This window comes from Drosophila sechellia, chromosome 3R (genome assembly GCF_004382195.2).
Source record: "Drosophila sechellia strain sech25 chromosome 3R, ASM438219v1, whole genome shotgun sequence".
In the NCBI taxonomy this organism is placed as follows: Eukaryota; Metazoa; Arthropoda; class Insecta; order Diptera; family Drosophilidae; genus Drosophila; species Drosophila sechellia.
Window position 1 is genome coordinate 28,723,883 of NC_045952.1, and position 17,960 is coordinate 28,741,842.

Here is a 17,960-nt window from a genome sequence, read left to right on the forward strand (position 1 = left end):
GACTGATTGTCGATAACTTCGATTTCCGACAATCATGTTGCTGCTCAACAGCGCTGCCAACCGGGTTGTTGCCAGCCTTCAGCCTTACTCCATGTTACATTCGGCCCTCCTGATCATCATCATCCGACCCGGATGACAATAGGTCTGCATTTTCGGCTATGTACTTCCACAACTTCATGTTGTCACAGCTGGTGGATGTGACATTGGGTCCTTCGACGTTTGCTGCTTTTTTAACGTCATATCTGCCATTGTCTTTGACTCCTGTGACTTCGTATGGACCTAAATACCCGCTTGCCATCTTGCGGCCAGCTACAAATTGGGTCCTTTTAATTGCAACCAGATCACCTGCTTTGTATTTGTATTCAGCTCGGCGCTTTTTGTCGTAATTGCGCTTGTAGTCCTTCTGCGCCTGCTCGATGTTGCGTTTTACCAGCTGTCTCATCTCATAGCGGTCCTCGTTGAATTGACAGACCACTTCTTCTTGGAGCAGTTCCAGTAACCGATCCTCAACTCGGGTGTACATCTTGGTGCCAAACATGACCTCAAATGGTGACAGCTTCAGTGATGAATGCACGTGACAGTTGATCGCCTTTTGTACCTCAGGCACATATTTGTACCACTTCGACGGTTCGTCTGAAGACAGCTTTGGTATTATTGCCAAAATTAAACGATTTACTCGTTCTATCTGGCCGTTGCCTCTGGCCACTCCAGTAGTTGTGCAGACGTGTTCCACGTTATGGCTGCTCATAAATTGTTCGAACGCACCACTCGTAAAGGCCGTTCCTTTGTCGCTAACAATTCGCTTAGGGAAACCAAAAATGTTTGACCAGTCGGTCAGCCTCTTGACCACTTCTTCCTGTCCGGTTGATTTGGTTGGGAATAACCAGACAAACTTTGAAAACGCATCGACTGTTGCCAGAATGTATTTATACTGTTTGGCCGATGAATCCATTGGCCCCAAATGATCGATGTGTAGTGTGTGCAACGGTGCGTCTCCTTTATCTATGCAATTTAGATATCCCTCCTGCTTTCCCAACTTTTTGCTGTGGATGATACATTTTATACAGTTAGAAATTAGCTTTTTTACCTTGTATTCCAAATGAGGAATAAAAAATTGCTGCTGTATGCTATGCATCGTCTTTTGCAACGACAAATGGCCCACTTCATGTGCGCTTTGAATCACCTCCCTCTCCATTAGTGCAGGGACAACCAGTAGTTCATTGCCATTGACCATACTATACAACAGGCCACCTTTTAGCTTGTAGGGTTGGAATAGACGATCTTTTAGAATTTCCAGGATTGCTCTAATTGAATCATCGTTCTGCTGCGACTTTTTAATACGTGCTGTCAACTCGGATGTTATCATCATGCATGCTTGGGGATGGCGGCTTAAAAAATCAACGTGTCTCATTCTTTCTCCTGCACGATGTTCGGGTTGAAAATTAAAATCCTGCATATAGAGAATCCATGGGCCAACTTCTCTTGGGACATCTGCTTTTTTTGTTGTCTGTTTAAATGCGACACAGTCCGTGACGAGCTTGAAAGGGACTCCCAATAAATAGTGTCTGAACTTTTTCAGAGCTAAGTATGCGGCTTTTACTTCAAGGTAGTAACTATGACGATTTGATTCGGCTTTTGTAGTTTTTCTGCTCCAAAAGCAGACTGGGTGAAAACTGCCTTCGAACTTCTGCAATAAAACGGCTCCTAACCCGTCCTTAGAGGCATCTGTATGAAGTTCGGTTTCTGCTTCTCGTGAGTAGATCCTCAATACTGGTTCGTTTACCAGAATCTCTTTCAGCTTATTCACCGACTGCTGCTCTACTGGTCCAATGTTGAAAATGGCATCTTTTTTTAATAGGTCCGTCAGTGGTCTCGCAATTTGGGCGTATCCAGGTATGAATTTTCTGAAGAATCCTGTGAGACCCAGAAATCCTTGAACGGCTTTTACATTCTGAGGTGTTCCAAAGGAATTCACTGCTGATGTTTTCTCTTTTCCAGGGCATATTTGTCCACCTTCGATAATATGTCCCAGGAAATGAATTCGCCTCTGCATAAAGTTGCACTTCTTCCATTTTATTTTTAGACCAAATTCTGCAGCTCTCATAAGTACCATTTCCGTCTTTTCCATGCATTCTTCTGGGGTAGCGGCATATACAATTATGTCATCCATATATAGCTGCATTATATTGGAATTAATTAGTTCTTGAAAAATAAATTGAACGAACCGTATAAACGCTGCTGGGGAATTCTTAAAACCAAAGGGCGCTTTGTTAAACTCGAATAAGCCTTCTCGGGTAACAAATGCTGTGTACGGCTTGCTGGCTTCTTCTACGGCCACATGAAAAAATCCGTTCTGTAAGTCCATGGTTGTAAACCATTTGGCACTCTGCAGTTTTTCAAGCACCTCCTCCATTATGGGTACCGGAAAACAATCCATCAGAACCATGGTGTTCAATTTTCTATAGTCCACGCAAACGCGTAGGGTACCATCCTTTTTCTTGACAACGACTATGCGACTGGCAACATTTGATGTAGATTTACGGACGATTGACTGCTCGACCCATTCCTCTACCTGCTTCTTTACAGCTATAGCTTCTTCTTCAGATAGTCGGGTGTGTCCATGGCGAAAGGGTTTAATCACGCCATCAGGAATAATTTTGAGTTCGACTGGACATTGCTTTATCTGCTTGGGTGGTGTTTCGTATGTTCTCTCTATCATGCGTTCAACGTCTTCTCGGTATTGTGGTGCAACTGTAAAAGAAGATTCTTCACAAATATTAAACATTTGGGAATACTCAACCGCTTGTTTTTTATCTGCTTCCAGGTCAAGAAAAGTATAGCCTTCTGCACTACAAATAAGACGAAACTTGCTGATAAAATCGTGTCCCACTATTCCATCGCAACTGAATTTAGAATCGTGGACGACTAAAACGTTGTGGCTTGCTTCCACCTGGTCGGTCTTGATTAATGCTCTGAAGCATCCAATCGGCTGTGTTGAGGCATTTCCCAAACCTCGCAATACTGTTGCAGTGCGGTTTAAATCAACATCTTTCATCTTCTTGAATATAGCTTCTTTAATTATGGTCACATCTGATCCTGTGTCCACCAGACAGTTGATGATAATCCCATTTATGATTACTGGCTTTGTTCGTGCACTATCAACGTGAATGCGCATGCTGTTTACTTTTTCCGGACACTTGCTTGAGATATGGCCCTCTTGATTACAGCTGAAACATTTGGTAGGAAGTGTACAATCCTTTCGTTTGTGTTCCCTCGAACCACAGTTGAAGCAGTGATCTGCTTTTACACCTTGTGTAATTTGCTTTGGTTTTGGTTGAATATTCGGCTTGTCAACAATATTCAGACTCTCGTAGATTTCGAATTCTTGCTTTAATTCCTTAAGAGTTTTACAACGGAGCATAGCACCCTTATACTCCTTTTTAATGTCGAGGCCGTTTACGATATGAGTTATCAAAGCAACTGTTTCAACTTCACCTAAGGCTGCTATTTTCTTCATTTGTAACAAATAGTCGTGTAGAGTCTCCTCCCTCTTCTTCTTCCTGTCTTGCAACTTTTTGTGAATAACGGCGCTATTATAGCTGCCTGAAAATTCTTCAATTAGTAACTCTTTGAGTTCAGTGTATCCACTGACACATTCAGATTCTAAGAAAAGTTCTGCTGATCCAATCATCTTACTTCTGGCTTGAACATATTTTTGTTTCTCCGAAAGTTCATATGCCTCGGCATTTTTCTCAAAAATTTCAAACCATTTTTTAATAGGAATTGATTTGCCATCACAGTCACTTACAACTTTTTCAAATTTTTCTGCAGCGATAATTACTTGCCCCTCTTGTTTAGATTTTGCCAACATGCTCTGGGTTAGAGTATTCATCATTTGTTCAAATTTCTCTTCGACTTTAGCACTAGCGTCTTTATTCTGCTTCTTTGCCTCTGCTTCTCCTACAGGCGCCAACTTTTGATCTTCTTCGTTCATTTTTTCTTTTCTGCTTTCGTCCTCGCTTTCGTTCTCTAGAATTGCTTGTATTTGGTCGGTGTTAAGTTTTTTATTTGTAGGTGGTGTACGTGTGAACATTCCGCGACAAGGCACTAACACCAGCAAACAACGACAATGTTCTAACGGCGCGACGGTAGTCGATTTTGCAGACGGCGCCACCGGTTAAAAGACAAATTTTGATTTTCGTTAGAAACGAATTTCACCACCTTTGCAATTTAATTGTTTTAAATTCCACAACAGCAAAACGACTTGAGTCTGTATGAGTTCAACCGATTTTTTCAACTTTCAATGCAGTAGACGTAGCCATAACTTTACAACTTTAAAGACTAAATCCACGCACACGACAATTTCAACTTTATCAGTTCTCTCTAGCAGCTTTCCCGACTTTTACCGACTTGTGTTCAAACAAAATCTGTACAACTGATTTTTCCAACTTTAAATGCAATAGATATAGCCACAACTTTACAACTTTTAAAGACTATACCCACGCACACAACAATGTCTTTTTTCTTTAAACAACTGCACCTTCATATAACCGATTTAGGACTGGACGAGCCCCCATGTAAGATTGTTTATTATTAATTTAATTATTAGTTTAATTCTAAATGCGGTAATTATATAAAGTATTCTTAGTTTGTGACCGAACGACTGCTGCTGAGAACTCGACTGACTGCTACGCTGACTTCCACCCAACTCCACTGCTGCCTTGCGATCGTTCCTTCGATGACTGATTGTCGATAACTTCGATTTCCGACAATCATGTTGCTGCTCAACAGCGCTGCCAACCGGGTTGTTGCCAGCCTTCAGCCTTACTCCATGTTACATGCATGCAAGTGGGGTGAAATTGTAGATCCAAAGACATGCATTTGCACTTTCAATCAGAGTTTTATCACACTTCTAGGAATGCACCATCCTGAGTAGATCGATCAGAACTCGGAAATTATCGGTACCCCCCCACACGATCGTTGTGAAATTCGGTATGGTGGTGCTAGTAACTTAAACACAGCTGTGTGCACTTAGCTAAGTTTTCAGGCTCAAGGCTCGAGCTTGCAACTTGATAAGAAGGAGCGTTGCGAACACAATGGCGAGGGTCCGGACTTTATCGGTTGGGTTTTTTTTCTTCCTGCTGCAGCTGGCACTTGAGCAAACAACGTGGTCTTATCGGGGCTAAACTTTGACTTTAATTTACAAGATTTTGCATGGAAGAGAAGAAGAATGGAGCCCTTTCATTAGCCAGCCATTAATGGGAAATTATATTGACAATTGTTCTGCGATTGTTCGATCAATGGGTTTTCATTGTTTTCGCCTGGGTTTTCCTTGGCTGGCGCCATCTTCTGGTCACTTGGCCTAACCTTTCGCCACGCCCACACCCACGCCTATGTCCGCAGAAAATTCGATTATTCACATGAGATAAAGTGACGCGAACAAGTTTTCGGTCAACTTGGTCATTTCAAAATTAATATTCTCACGGCGCCAAGTTTTCGGGTTTCTCTCTGATTTTTGCGGTTTCGTTTTCAATTGCATTTAGCTGTCCGTTGATTTCCTGCTCTGTTTTAAAGTTCCCTCTCCACTTTTTAGTATTTTAACACTGAAAAAAAAAAAATGGCTTGGATCTTTTCTTTTTTGAATTAATCTGAATATGTCCAAAAAGAGAGTTTGATGCAATATATAGCATTATTATTATTTTTTTATATAATAATTTTTTTTTTGCCTGTTAGTTAACACTATTTTTTGTGTGCAACACAGTTGTTTCTTGTTTATTGCCATCGTCGATTTTTGTCAGTTGATCTTTGACACATTTTGGGGTGCGGCTCCTCGGCTCCTCCTGTGATATTATTTTGTTGATTTTCAGCTTTTTGGGCTGCTTCGATTTGTTTTTTCCTGCTTGTTTTATTTTTATTTTTATTTTTTTTTTTTTGGGGCTGTAGGTGACTTTTCAGCTGTTTCAGATGTTTATCGCGGCTCTTCCTCTTCTTCGAGCGACATGTGCACGTACGGCAATTGTTTTTATTTTTTGTGATTTTTAGCCGTGTGTTTGTATTGGCAGCGTGTTCCTTTGTGGTGATGGGCGATTAATTGCATATTAATTTTGTTTATTTTCAAGGGGCTGAGGCAGCGCCGATCTTGGCACGTTTCCTGCGGCAAGTGGGTGAAAAGCAAAAACTCAAGAAGGCAAACGAAATTCACATATAATAGCTAGCTTATGAAATCTGCTTAAAATTTCGTGCGCGTGTTGGCAACTTTTTTAAAATTTTATTTTTCGGGCATATCCCCCACAGCGTGAGAACAAAAAACGAAACGCTGTCTTAGGTTTTTTAATTAGTTTTTTAGTTCGCCGCACTGCTGCACACCTGTCACCCTGAAACTGAAGTTAATTTCCAAACTGCAGCTGAAATGGAAAGCAAATTCGCTTTCAATTGCGGCCCCAACTCGAATGCAATCTCCCTGTTGCCATCTCTTTCTGCTTTTGTTAGCCACGCCCACTTTTATGTTCAGTTGGCAGCTGGCAACGACCGTTATTTTTCTATTACCCGTGTTAGTTTTTTCTTTTTGCAACATCATCTTCATTAGCGATCGGTAGCAAAGGCACAGTGGTGCAAGAATGGGGAAATAGGGTTTCAAGCTTAATCGAGCATAAAAATAACACCATTAAAAGTTTGAAATCGAGCTACATTTTATAGATATATGTGTAATTAATTAGTAATTCTCTTTAATTTGCTTAGACTGATTTATTTTAAATTTATTTTTATTATTATATACTAAAATATACATCGTTTTCAATCGACTTTAGCCCACTGTGCGCGTCACTTTTGCTGCTGCTGCTGCTTCTTTTGATCATCTGCTGCTGCAATGGCAAATAAATTCGTTTTTGTGCCTCTGTTACACGTTACTTAAACAATTGCCTAGTTGTGGTGGCCACTTTTGTTGTTTACTTTGTTTGCTTTGCGCTTTTTGCACAATTCTGCGTTTGTTGAACCTCGTTTGCTGTGTAGCTTTTGCTTTTGCTTTTTGTCTTTCGCTCTCTGTGTGTGATTGTTGCAAAATTAATTTTTTAATGTATGAAGTAGAAAGCTCAACAAGTGGGCAAATGTGGGCGTGGGCCGTGCGGGCAATTTGTCCATATGCTGGTTGCTGTTGCCGGCGTCTAATTTGAGTAATTATATTCAAATTTAAGTCCATGTAAATTTCTTACAAAATTATTTGCATTTAAATTGCCCCAGCGGGCATCGCGCGAACGAACTGTACGTCATTGTTAACAATTATTGCGAATTATCTGCATACATATATATACTAAAATAGGATTTGCTTTTGTTGTATACATATCTCTATATTTTCCTCTTTCTCGAGCTTTAAATGAAACCAAATTAAACTTGTCGCCCACACAATGAAAACGCGTTCTCTTTCCCGCAGCCACCCCCACCGCAGACCTCTCTTTCTCTCTATTGATACAGCTCTGAATTGCTGACATCATACTATTATTATGGTTATTGTTGTTGTTGCTGCGTTTAGCTGGAAATTGCAATGCACTTTTAAGTCAACTTGTTGTAGCTCTAACAGTAAAATGGCAAATTGCAATAAAAGCAACATCGCATAAAGCTGCTCTATCAAACAAACGAATGATTCACTCGACAACTTGCTCAACATTTGTGCACAGAAAAATGGGAATTTGAATAATTAGTCAGTTATAGTATTGAATAACATAGTTATTACAGCAAAAAAAAAAAAACAAATTGAACCTTTGGTTAACCGAAGCTTCAAAAATGTATTGTCATTTGTAAATAAAATTTCACTTCTTTGCCAAACGAATGAATAAACTAGTATAATTAATTGCAGTGCATCAAGCGCAAGAAAGCAGCAAATTAGCCGTAATTAATAAAATGTCACTATTCATATCCATTGGATCGATAAACGATCGATCGCAAATGAATCTGAACAGACGATAGACGTATGTAGATGGCTTTAATTAAATATCGTAGTAATTAGAAAATATTCTAGTTGGCGGTGAATTCATCTCATTTGCTTGAATAACAATTAAACGCTCTGTAGTTTATTATATGGTTTGCATTGAGTGAGGTCTATTTTTACACCGTGCACTTAATAATACATATCTGTGATGATGACATTGTCTGGTGCTCTTGACACTGGTGCCACTAAATAGAATCGAATCGATATGCATGGGCGTTTTCCTGGTGTTTAGAATCATTTTTCCCAGATCTCCGGTTCAATTAGTCATGTCAAGCGGTGCCAGCGGTTTATTCACTTATTTATTAATGTTTTATTTTTGTTTTTGCCCCAGCCAAGTGTAATAATTTATTAAATATCGCCCCAGCCCCACTCCTTTGTTTGAGCTCTGCGCATATTCGTTATCTTTTTCCCAACGGGCTTACTTTCTTATCGTAGGCATACCCGGCGTATGCTTAATGTGAGTGCACTCGGAAATGTTTCCATTGAGTGTTCTGTTCCTTCGCGATGGCTTATGTCATTCACGATCTGAGTAGAGGTTTCCGCTACATTCCCCAAGGAAATAATTGTGTGCTTCCCATTCGCAGTCTCGACTCGCCCGCCAGCTGTTTTCTGGGCAATTTCTTGTTGCGTTTTATACCCCAAAAAGTAACCCTTTTGTTGTCATAAGTCTGAGCCCTATTTATTATGGTCCTAACAGGTAAAGAAGGAAAGCGAGCTGTGCGGACCTTATAGTCTAGCCCTATCTTAATAAGAAATCTCCCGACCGCATAAATAACACTTAACATGTTGTGGTCTCAACACATTTGGCCCTTAGTAGTCCCTTTCTGTTGTCTCACTGCCTGCCCCCCTTCACCCCCGTTTTTGACCATATTTCATATGAAATTTGCTTGCTTTTTTTTGGTACCTGTTTATATTTTTCTACTCTTATAAAAGGTTGCTGTAATTTGGTTAGAAAGTTGGTCGTGCTCTGCTGATATCTTAGTTGCTAGATCTGGTTTTGTCTATCAGCTAGCATGTAAAGCTTTAATATGCTTTCAGTTAGATTTTGTATCAATAATGAATTTAAGCACTTTTTACAACTGGAAAGTTGGTTCTTTGGGTAAGAAAATACTGCTAACCCATTGTGGTCATATTGTGGTGGTTGCTGCTCCCTCGTTCTGTTCTCCCCCATCAAAGTTGTCAACAGAATGGTGTAAAAAGCCGCCTTTGTAGTTTTGGCAGCAAACATGTTTGGTTTTGGTCTAATTATGCTGCCATGTGGGGTTCGCTGCCGTGTTGCGTTGTTAAGTGAATTGCCTTTGCCTTGTGACTCGACTAATTTCGTTTGTTTTACTTTTGGCCGTCCGCTCGCTAATGAATTTTAATTGCAATCTGGCTGGCAGAGGGAATAGTAAATGCACTGTGACCCCCGCGAAAGGGAATTCCCACAATTTTCCGCCGACACGCTGACATTTTCCGCAGTATTTTAGCCCAGAATTTTCACGCCAACGCCCACGTAACAAATTGCGTGGCGATGAGGTGCTGATGACTCAGCCCAAAAGGGGAGGTGGTTGCTGTTGCCTTATTTTATATACCATGCCATCAACAAACAATATGCGTTGGCTGACCACAGACAACAATTTCACAATTATGCGCGAGAAGTGCGGGGAACGTGCCGTAAAAGCCTTGAATTAATTAAAAATCTAAGCCTAAGCTTGGCGGTCATAAATAAGCCAGACGGTCGGTGGCAGTAATATAACAATGCCACTGGCCTGGCCAACAATAATGTTGTTTGAAAGCCACAAGAAGAAAGGCACATGAAAACGATTTTGTAACACACATAGTAAATAAGTACGAAACATGATTCAGAAAATATGAGCACATTTTAAGGAGTTTGTCTATTGGATAATTGCAATTAAAGTTTAAGACCGATTTGCTTGGAATGGCGTTGTTTCGTACAGTGCGAGACATGGCTGTAAAGACGTTTATGGCTTGCTGATTGATGCCTGTTACAGTGTTGGCAAACATATCCCATTATTTAAAGGAATCCGATTCCAGATTTCGTTTCACAACACGTTTTTAAGACGAAAAAACCTATGTACACTTAATTTTTATAATTGAAATATGTTTCTTAACTTTAACGATAAGAAAGTGCAATTACATCGCTCCATGATGGCTAACAAAGTAAATGTGTTTGGCTTCGTGTTTCGAAACCGCTTACAGTTTTCATACGCACTGTAGTCGTGCTTAATTGAATGCATAAATCAAACGAGTGCATTCATTTAGAGTCCTCAATCCCGGCCCTCGTTGGCATGTCAAGTGTCAGTTGCACAAAACTCTGAAAATGTGGATTGAAAATGGGTGGAGTTCAAATCACCTCGAATCGTGCCTTTGTCTATCGGCATCGGCGTCCCAAAGAAATAGTTAGGCGCACAAAAAACTCAAAAACACACAAAACAAAAATGAAACAAACGTAAATCGACGGAGCACTGAAAAAATATTGCCAATTAGAATTAATGTGGGCACTCGCGATGAGATTTCAGCTTCGCAGACATGTTTCCAATTATTTTTGAATATTTCTCTGCTATTTGCACTTGGCGGTACATACAGCTTAGCTAGCCATTCAAAAGTAACGAAAAATACATTGATTTATCGAGGAAGTTTGCCGGGCTCAAAGAGTCGCCGCTGACAGCTCAATTTGTCATGAGATACAGATACTGCAGACACGTATCTCAAAGATACTCATCGAATCGGAGGCTTTGCGGGCTTGGGCTCGACCTTCTCCTGGTTGCTATTTGCCCAAAGATCTCCCAACTGGTATTACGCATGGGAGTCTCCCCGAGCATTCCCATATATTTGCTATCCCCTGTTTGAGCCACGCAAATATTTATTGACCACGAATTCCGCGAAGTGCAAACAAACTTCAAAATTTGGCAGATTTGCTGGCAAATTCAGTCAAGGAGAACAGGCTACTAATGCCCAAATATTGGGCTTACAGTTTAGATGGCAAAGGAATGATCGAGGAGCACACAAGGGCACGTCCAAACGACTGTTCTTAAATTAAATAACCCTTGTAACTCCAGTTAATACATACATTAGTATGCAAATGTTTTTCTTTCTCACGAAGGTCTTGGCTTGAGTGTAATTACATGAGTTTGCTCAACGAACTGAGAAAGTCATTAATTTGGCAGAAAATAATATTCAAATGTATCTGGGCCTGGCTTACACATGTTGCCCGTCGATCTGTTCGTCCCTTGCCCCCTCCTCCCCTCCATTGAAACATTTGAATACGAAATAAAATGTTAGTGGCTGGCAAAACTTGTGGCAATTAATTTGACGCCTCTGGAAAAAATGTGTCCCCATATGTGCTGTGTGTGTTGTATGTTGTATGTGTTGTATGTTGTGTGCTGTCTTGCAAAAGAGTCAGCAAATCCATTTTAATTGCAAAAACTGTGCGTGTGGCATGATAAGCAGTGAAAAGGGATCAAGTCACAGTTGCCGCCTGGCCGGCCTGCTCCATATACATATGCATATGTATCTGTATATCTGTGTGTGCATGCTACATATGTGGCAGATCTATGAACTTGCCGCAGGAAAACACGCGAGCTGCTGCGGTCTAGTTGCTGCTGCCCTCGCCGTTTAGTTTGGCCCCCCGAAACTTGGCAACTTTGCACATTTGCCCCAACAACCAGCACTGCATATTTGTCCAAAGTAATGTGACTTTTCACAGCTCTTTTTTTCGGTTTTATTTTGTTAGTGTTTTTGTGTAGCGCAGCGTGAAGTCCAAGTTGTCTCCTAGACAGCCACGAAATGCATTATGGGAATTTTGTGGCATTTTCATTACCAGCTGCCTGCCCCCCTCCTCATTTCTCATATGAGTCTGGCTTTTGCAGTATTAGTTTTAATTTGTTTGCGATTAACGCGCGAGTGCAGAAAATACTTACAAGTATTATACGTTTTTTATTTTTGTAATTCATATTGGGGAGAGGCCTGAAAACTGGGAGGTGCGCGATTAGGTAAGATTGAAAAAGGATTAGATATAGTCTGAGCAGAAACCATGACGGTTTCGGGTCATAATAAAGTCCACAAACATTCACTTGCCATTCATGACCTTTCATCGGTTCGTCTTGATTTTGCTCCAGCTGGAGGAGCCCTAAATTCCTGACCAGCAGCTGCTGACGCTGGCAAATTTATAGGAGCCCCTATCAGTCGCTAGACTTTATTTTATTTCATTTTCTGCAAACACCTCTTTTTGTGGGCCCCGCCTGACCGCTCGCAATTAATTAGCGGCAATGAGCTGTTGCCTCTGCCTCCAAAGTTTCGGTTTCAGTTCCAGAATTCTAGACTCTACTTGCACATATATATCTATAGACTAATGTGCGACGTTGTTTGTGTTGCTGGCGTTTTTATGTTGTTGTTATGGCTCTCTTTATGCCGCTGCAACATCCACATTATTTGTTCGCTTCTTGTGCTTTTGCTGCTCGGCTGGCCAATGTCTGGCTAATTTTCTATTTATTTGACCACAAACTCAGATGGAGCACCATCCCATTCCGTTCCATGCCATCCCATCACACCGCACCGCACACACATGGATAAGGCACACTCCGGCTAATTTATGGGTTTCTTGCACTCTTCGCAGTGGCCGGGAAAGGCATTAAAGCCTCTATATTCCCCCGACTGCTGGCCCATTGCATTTTGGCCCGGCTTAAAGTTTTAGTTCGTGCCGGAAAGGAAGGAGACCAGCGCACCCAGAAGGTGCTGCCCTGTTGCTCTTTCGGAGCTGCAGATCCTAGAACTAGTTTACTTTATAACCAGTGTTTAACGCTCATCAACCTGATTTACCTATTAAATCATGACTGGGTGCACTGCGAAAAAATACTAAATACTAAGAAATATCAACTGTATATGTAGTATATACAGTCGTTATGGTATATTTTTTAGATGTATCTTTTAAATTTCCATCTTGAAAATACCAAAGTATCTCAAATTATAATTCATTGCTTGCCGTGCATTCAGTTTTTGCCATTTGTTTAGTGGCCGTCGACTGTTTGCACACGCCCTCCCCCAACAATTGCTACTGGGCTTAAAGTTCAGGCCAGGTTCAGACCGAGTTCATGCGTGGCTTGTCCGCCCCTCCCCTCTCACCACTCAGCACTTGGCCTTTGCGGTGGATTCCGATTTGGAATTGCCGTAGAATGACTTTTTACCATAATTTATGTTACCACGTTGCGCTTCAAGTGCAACAGTTTCTATTTTATTATTTTGAGTGGTAGTGGTTGTGAGAGAAGGTCTGATGGTTTGCAAGTCCAACATGTAACACTATTGCTTATAAACAATTATGGTTTTTATTGAATCTGCCAATTTCCTATCCGTTATGAGAGCCTTTTACATTTCACTACTGAGTATTTCCATGTTCGATCATAACCGCTTCGAAAATGAAAATGATTAGCTTTTGATGTGGGTCGTCGGTCCAGCCTGGCATTTGCTGTTGCTGGGCTGCTGCTTTAATTAGCTCAGCATTGTTTATGCTTATTTCGATTTGTTTCATTTTTCTCCATTACTTTTGCTCCCCCGTTTTTGTATTTTGTATTTTATTAATTAATTTGCCCGCTTTGTACTTGGAACAAAGGCGAATGTGTGGCAAGCAATGGGCTCGTATATCTGTCTGTCTGTTTGTGCAAGATCCAAGCCACAAGACGTAAGACACAACCCACATGATTAACATTTGCTATTTCCATGGATTAAATCAGAGCCTCTTGGCTAAATTTGCGCAATTAAGCGAAGCTAAAGTTTGTTTCCATTTTCCACTGCAATTTGAGATCGTTTGCTAAGATCGAACAGATGCGATAGTCATTTTGGTCGAGTTCAGTTTGCTTTGCTTTGCTTTGGCTGGTTGGGGGGCTGGTTCAACTAAACTGGTTACCGTTTTAAGGCATAAACTACAACAATTAATAACAGCAACAAACGCAGCGGCAGCTTTTCATGGTTTCGCTTTACACAGGCAACTGGAAAATGTTTTAAATATTTAGCATCCATTAATCAATTTGCACTCGCCGCTGATCTTGCGTTGCGATGCGGTCAGTATTTTGCCTGGCTGAGATTTCAGTACAGTAGGCAGTCGATAAAACGGACTGAATGAGGAAGCAATTGCACGTAGAAAACAGGAGTTTTTAAATAACAATTCTTTGACTATGCTCACGCATCAATAATATCGTTTAGTTTGGCATTAATACTTTGGATAATTTTTGGTTTCACTTATTGTGTACAAACTTTATGATGGTTTCTATTACAGAAGAGATTGCACATTATTGTATTGCATTTCATATAAGTTTTGTAGATTTTTTTTATGTCCAGTACATGGAAATTCGATAAGGAAAAATTTGATTTAAATGTTAATAAATTGCTGTGGGATTTTATTTATTTTATTTCTTTATAGGGGGTGTGTGTTTAAAGCCTGGGAAAATATAAAAAACAAACCGCACCCAAGCTAACAAGGCAAAATGAAAAATCATAATAAAGGGGAAAATTTGGTAACAGAGAAATGAAAGTCAAATTCGTTTTCTTATTTAATTTGATTTGCCTTTTCGGCGCGGGATGAAAACTCATTTCGATATTGATTCGACGCTTGCGGTGCCAACTTTGCCATTTGAAGTGCTATTTTTTACCAAGTCCAATCTCCTGCTTTTTGCATTGATTTATCTTTGTTTGGCCTACTGCAGTTTTCCAATATCTGCCTCGCTTAGGGAAAAGTTCAATCAAATGAAGGGGCGTGGCCCAAGAAGGAGGGCGGCTAGACTTAATCAATAACCAGAAGCAGCAGCAGCAGCTCCAAACAAAGAAATACACATTTATTGCTTTTTATATTTAAAACCGAAATGCAGGTGAGAAGAGGGGCAGGGCTGTGGCCCACAGCCAGTTGTTTATGGGAAAAACGTGAGAAGCGGCTATTGCACGAAAACTGTGTACGTCGCTCGTCTATTTACATTTGCCATTATTATTATTATTATTTTTTTTTTTTTTTTTTTGCATTGGTCGCGCATTTTGGGCAGTGTCTAATTTATTGAGAGGTGTGGTCGTTCCAAAAGGCAACAAATAACATAGCAATAGCAATCGCAATCAAATTATCAAATGTACAAATCTCAACGACAATTTGAAGAGCTTGGATGAATCGCACGGACAGGTACTGGGAAATAAAAACAGAAAGATAGACTCGCAATTGGCGGCGCCCAGAATTTGGCAATTTATCGATCAATTGCCATCGCAGCTGTGACATTTGCTTGGAGGCCAAACCCATCGGAAGAAAGAGCTGACCCAAAGAAGCGCCGAGATCTCCATGCAAATGAAGTTGAAGATTGTGATGTTGTGGTCAAAACGACCAAAATGAGATCAGTTCCAATCGAAGCAGAGCAACGTTTGACCCGCAAAACATCGACAAACATGAAAACCATTAAAATCGTCGAGGCAGCTGCTTGGAGACACGTCTAAATTTAGCGGGCCTCGAGATATGAGTATCAAGACAGACAGTTGGTAACAGAAATATAAGGCTAAAACCATATCAGTGAATGTAACTTGTGGGAAAACGTTTTTAATTCAAAGTAAACAGAATAATGTATAGATAATTGTAAATCAACCCATTCAGCACGTTTTCATAATCGCTAACTTTCGTACAAAATATTATCGCTCACTCACAATTTCGATTTTTCCAAATTAAACGGTTCTCCATAATCGATTGATGGCATTTTCGAGTGGTACATTGAACACTTTTGGCCTTTAAATTAACCAATCACCCGATTATCGATTATGGCCACCGCAGGCTCTCCACATCCGTTGACTTATATTTTTGCCACGCACTGTCAGTGGCCCGCGCTGTATTTGCATAAATTAAACTAATTGGGCGCCAAAGCAAAGTCACCGCAAATGAATTTACATAAACCAACGGATGGTGGGGCTCACAGAGGAGCGGCGGATCCACAATCGAAGTTGAAGTGGAGCTCGCTGGCCGTTGTTTTTGTTTTGTGTGAGGCAATCCCCGAGACCCGAGACAGAAATTGAAACATTTCACATTTTTAATTTGTACGTGATAGGGCAAATAGTTTTGCCACTTGATGGGCACCCTCGTCCCCCGCAGCTTTTGTTGCACGGAAAATTATGCAGCACACAAATCAGCTCCAGTTTTTCCTCCAATTTTCCGAGTTTCCCCCTCTCGACTTGCATTGCATGCTAACGTGGCAGGGCAGACAAATCGACTCTTTTCTGTCTGGCAGCACTTAGCACGTGATTGAAAATTGCCCGGGAATGAAGTGATTGGGTTTCCACTCCTCCGAGAAGGAAAACAGTGGAATAGTAGTATTCCCTTCTGCAATTCCGATTGCCTGCAATTCATTTACTGCTTCCATCGTACTGAATACAAAATATATTTCTCTGTACAAACAATTTGCGGAACTTTGCTCTTTTCGTTTTACTCTTTGTCTTTGGCATTAAAGGCAAATTTACAAATTAGTGTGAAATTAAGGCCAAACTGAAAAGGTACATAGCGCTAATCCAACACAAAGGCGTAGAATAAACACTCAAGATCCAGAATTAACGATACCCCTTCGCCTCAGTCGTCGTTTTCTGGATTGTGTTCCCAGAGAAGGCGTCGCCAATAGAAAAATGCCACTATCCAAAAATAAAGGCTAAAAGCTGAAGGAAATAATTGGCTTGTCAATTGACTTTGGTCAAAATAACCATTCACTTACCTAGGGTGAAGAATACCGGAATCGATTCAAAAGTGCAGAAGCTACAACTTAATGCGTAATCGATTATAAAGGCGCTACAAAAGATCAGGTGGATTATATCTGTTACCAGATAGATGATCACCAGAAATTCGATCTGCTGTAAGAGATGATATGGGATCAGAGAGTGGACTTGCCGAGGTGATCACATACCAAGATACTGCTCATCATCAGAAAAATCGCCCCAAGAAAGTGCACCATATAGGCAACTCGGGCAATAAGTAACAGACGACCATCTGTTAGTGGAAATATAAAGATTAACCAATTTATATTCTCTAAATTATGAAAAATAAAAGCAGAGCTTACCTCCGCTTACCTTCGCCAACAAAGAGCCCCAGGAACGATGCGAAAATCTCGAAAAGCGCTATGAAAAAGCATCCCGCCCGCAGATTCACGCAGCAGCAACAGGATTTTAGCCAGGTTCTCCGACATTTCATCTCTTGTTTGACAGCAGGCCAAAGGCCTCGTCAGATTAAAGATCCCATACTAAAAAGTATGTTGCAAAGGGTAAGGTCACACTGCACCAAAGACTGCATCAAAGTGCGCCATGGTCACTCTATTTAAATAGGGGTGTCAATAAAATTATATGCCTTTCAGCCACATAAGAACAAATATTTGGCTACAGCTTATTTGGCACTTCCGTTTCGCTTGTGTATCATTTTTTTTTTTTTTTTCCGGCCATTCAAGGTCGGAGTCAGCTGCTCGGAACATGTGATAATGTTTGGTATTCTAATTTGAAACGCCTTTGTCTTGGCTGCTCAACTCATTTGGCTCATTCAATTTGACAGGCGACGGAAGCGACGCCGCCTATAAATTACAGCGTATTCATGGGTCTCGAATTTGGTTGGACCTGGTTTCTGATTCCGCCACTCGGACTTCGCCAGCTGTGTCTGCACATCACATTCAACTCGATTCAAGTCCAAATTCCAGACAGGAAGAACCGGCCAGCCCAGAAATCCAATGCCCATTGATTGTTCCAATGACAGCTATATGCTATAAGCTATATAGCTGGAGCTGACAGGAGGCGGATCTGACTCATATATTTCGAAATGAATGCAAAATTCGGCCATAGTAATAGTATCGAAATATGAAACAATCTTACACTCCGCTAAACGACGTACTTGATTGTAAAATGGGCTGGCTATAAAGTTAAAAATCGAAGTCATTATAATCAGCAGTGTTGGAAAGTACTTGTCTCTATTTACGATGGTAAATTTGGAGCACAC

The 17,960-nt window shown here is 40.8% G+C and overlaps 2 protein-coding genes across 3 annotated transcripts in view; one reads left to right on the forward strand and one right to left on the reverse strand.

Annotated features, from left to right (window-relative positions):
- LOC6612854 (headcase protein) overlaps window positions 1–17,960 on the forward strand; it is an 82,762-nt gene that overhangs the window by 15,377 nt on the left and 49,425 nt on the right. The gene's annotated exons all lie outside the window — the stretch shown is intronic.
- Window positions 16,359–17,223, reverse strand: LOC116801709. 2 transcript variants are annotated; one of them, XM_032722836.1, is made up of 4 exons: window positions 17,051–17,223; window positions 16,888–16,970; window positions 16,699–16,831; window positions 16,359–16,642 (listed from the first exon to the last, which is right to left on the reverse strand). In XM_032722836.1, exons 1-4 carry the CDS (start codon window positions 17,169–17,171, stop codon window positions 16,560–16,562), a joined length of 420 nt encoding a protein of 139 aa, XP_032578727.1. In that variant the 5' UTR covers window positions 17,172–17,223; the 3' UTR covers window positions 16,359–16,559. The 2 variants fall into 2 exon arrangements, with proteins under 2 accessions (XP_032578727.1, XP_032578728.1); XM_032722837.1 differs by having other exon boundaries at window positions 17,041–17,118.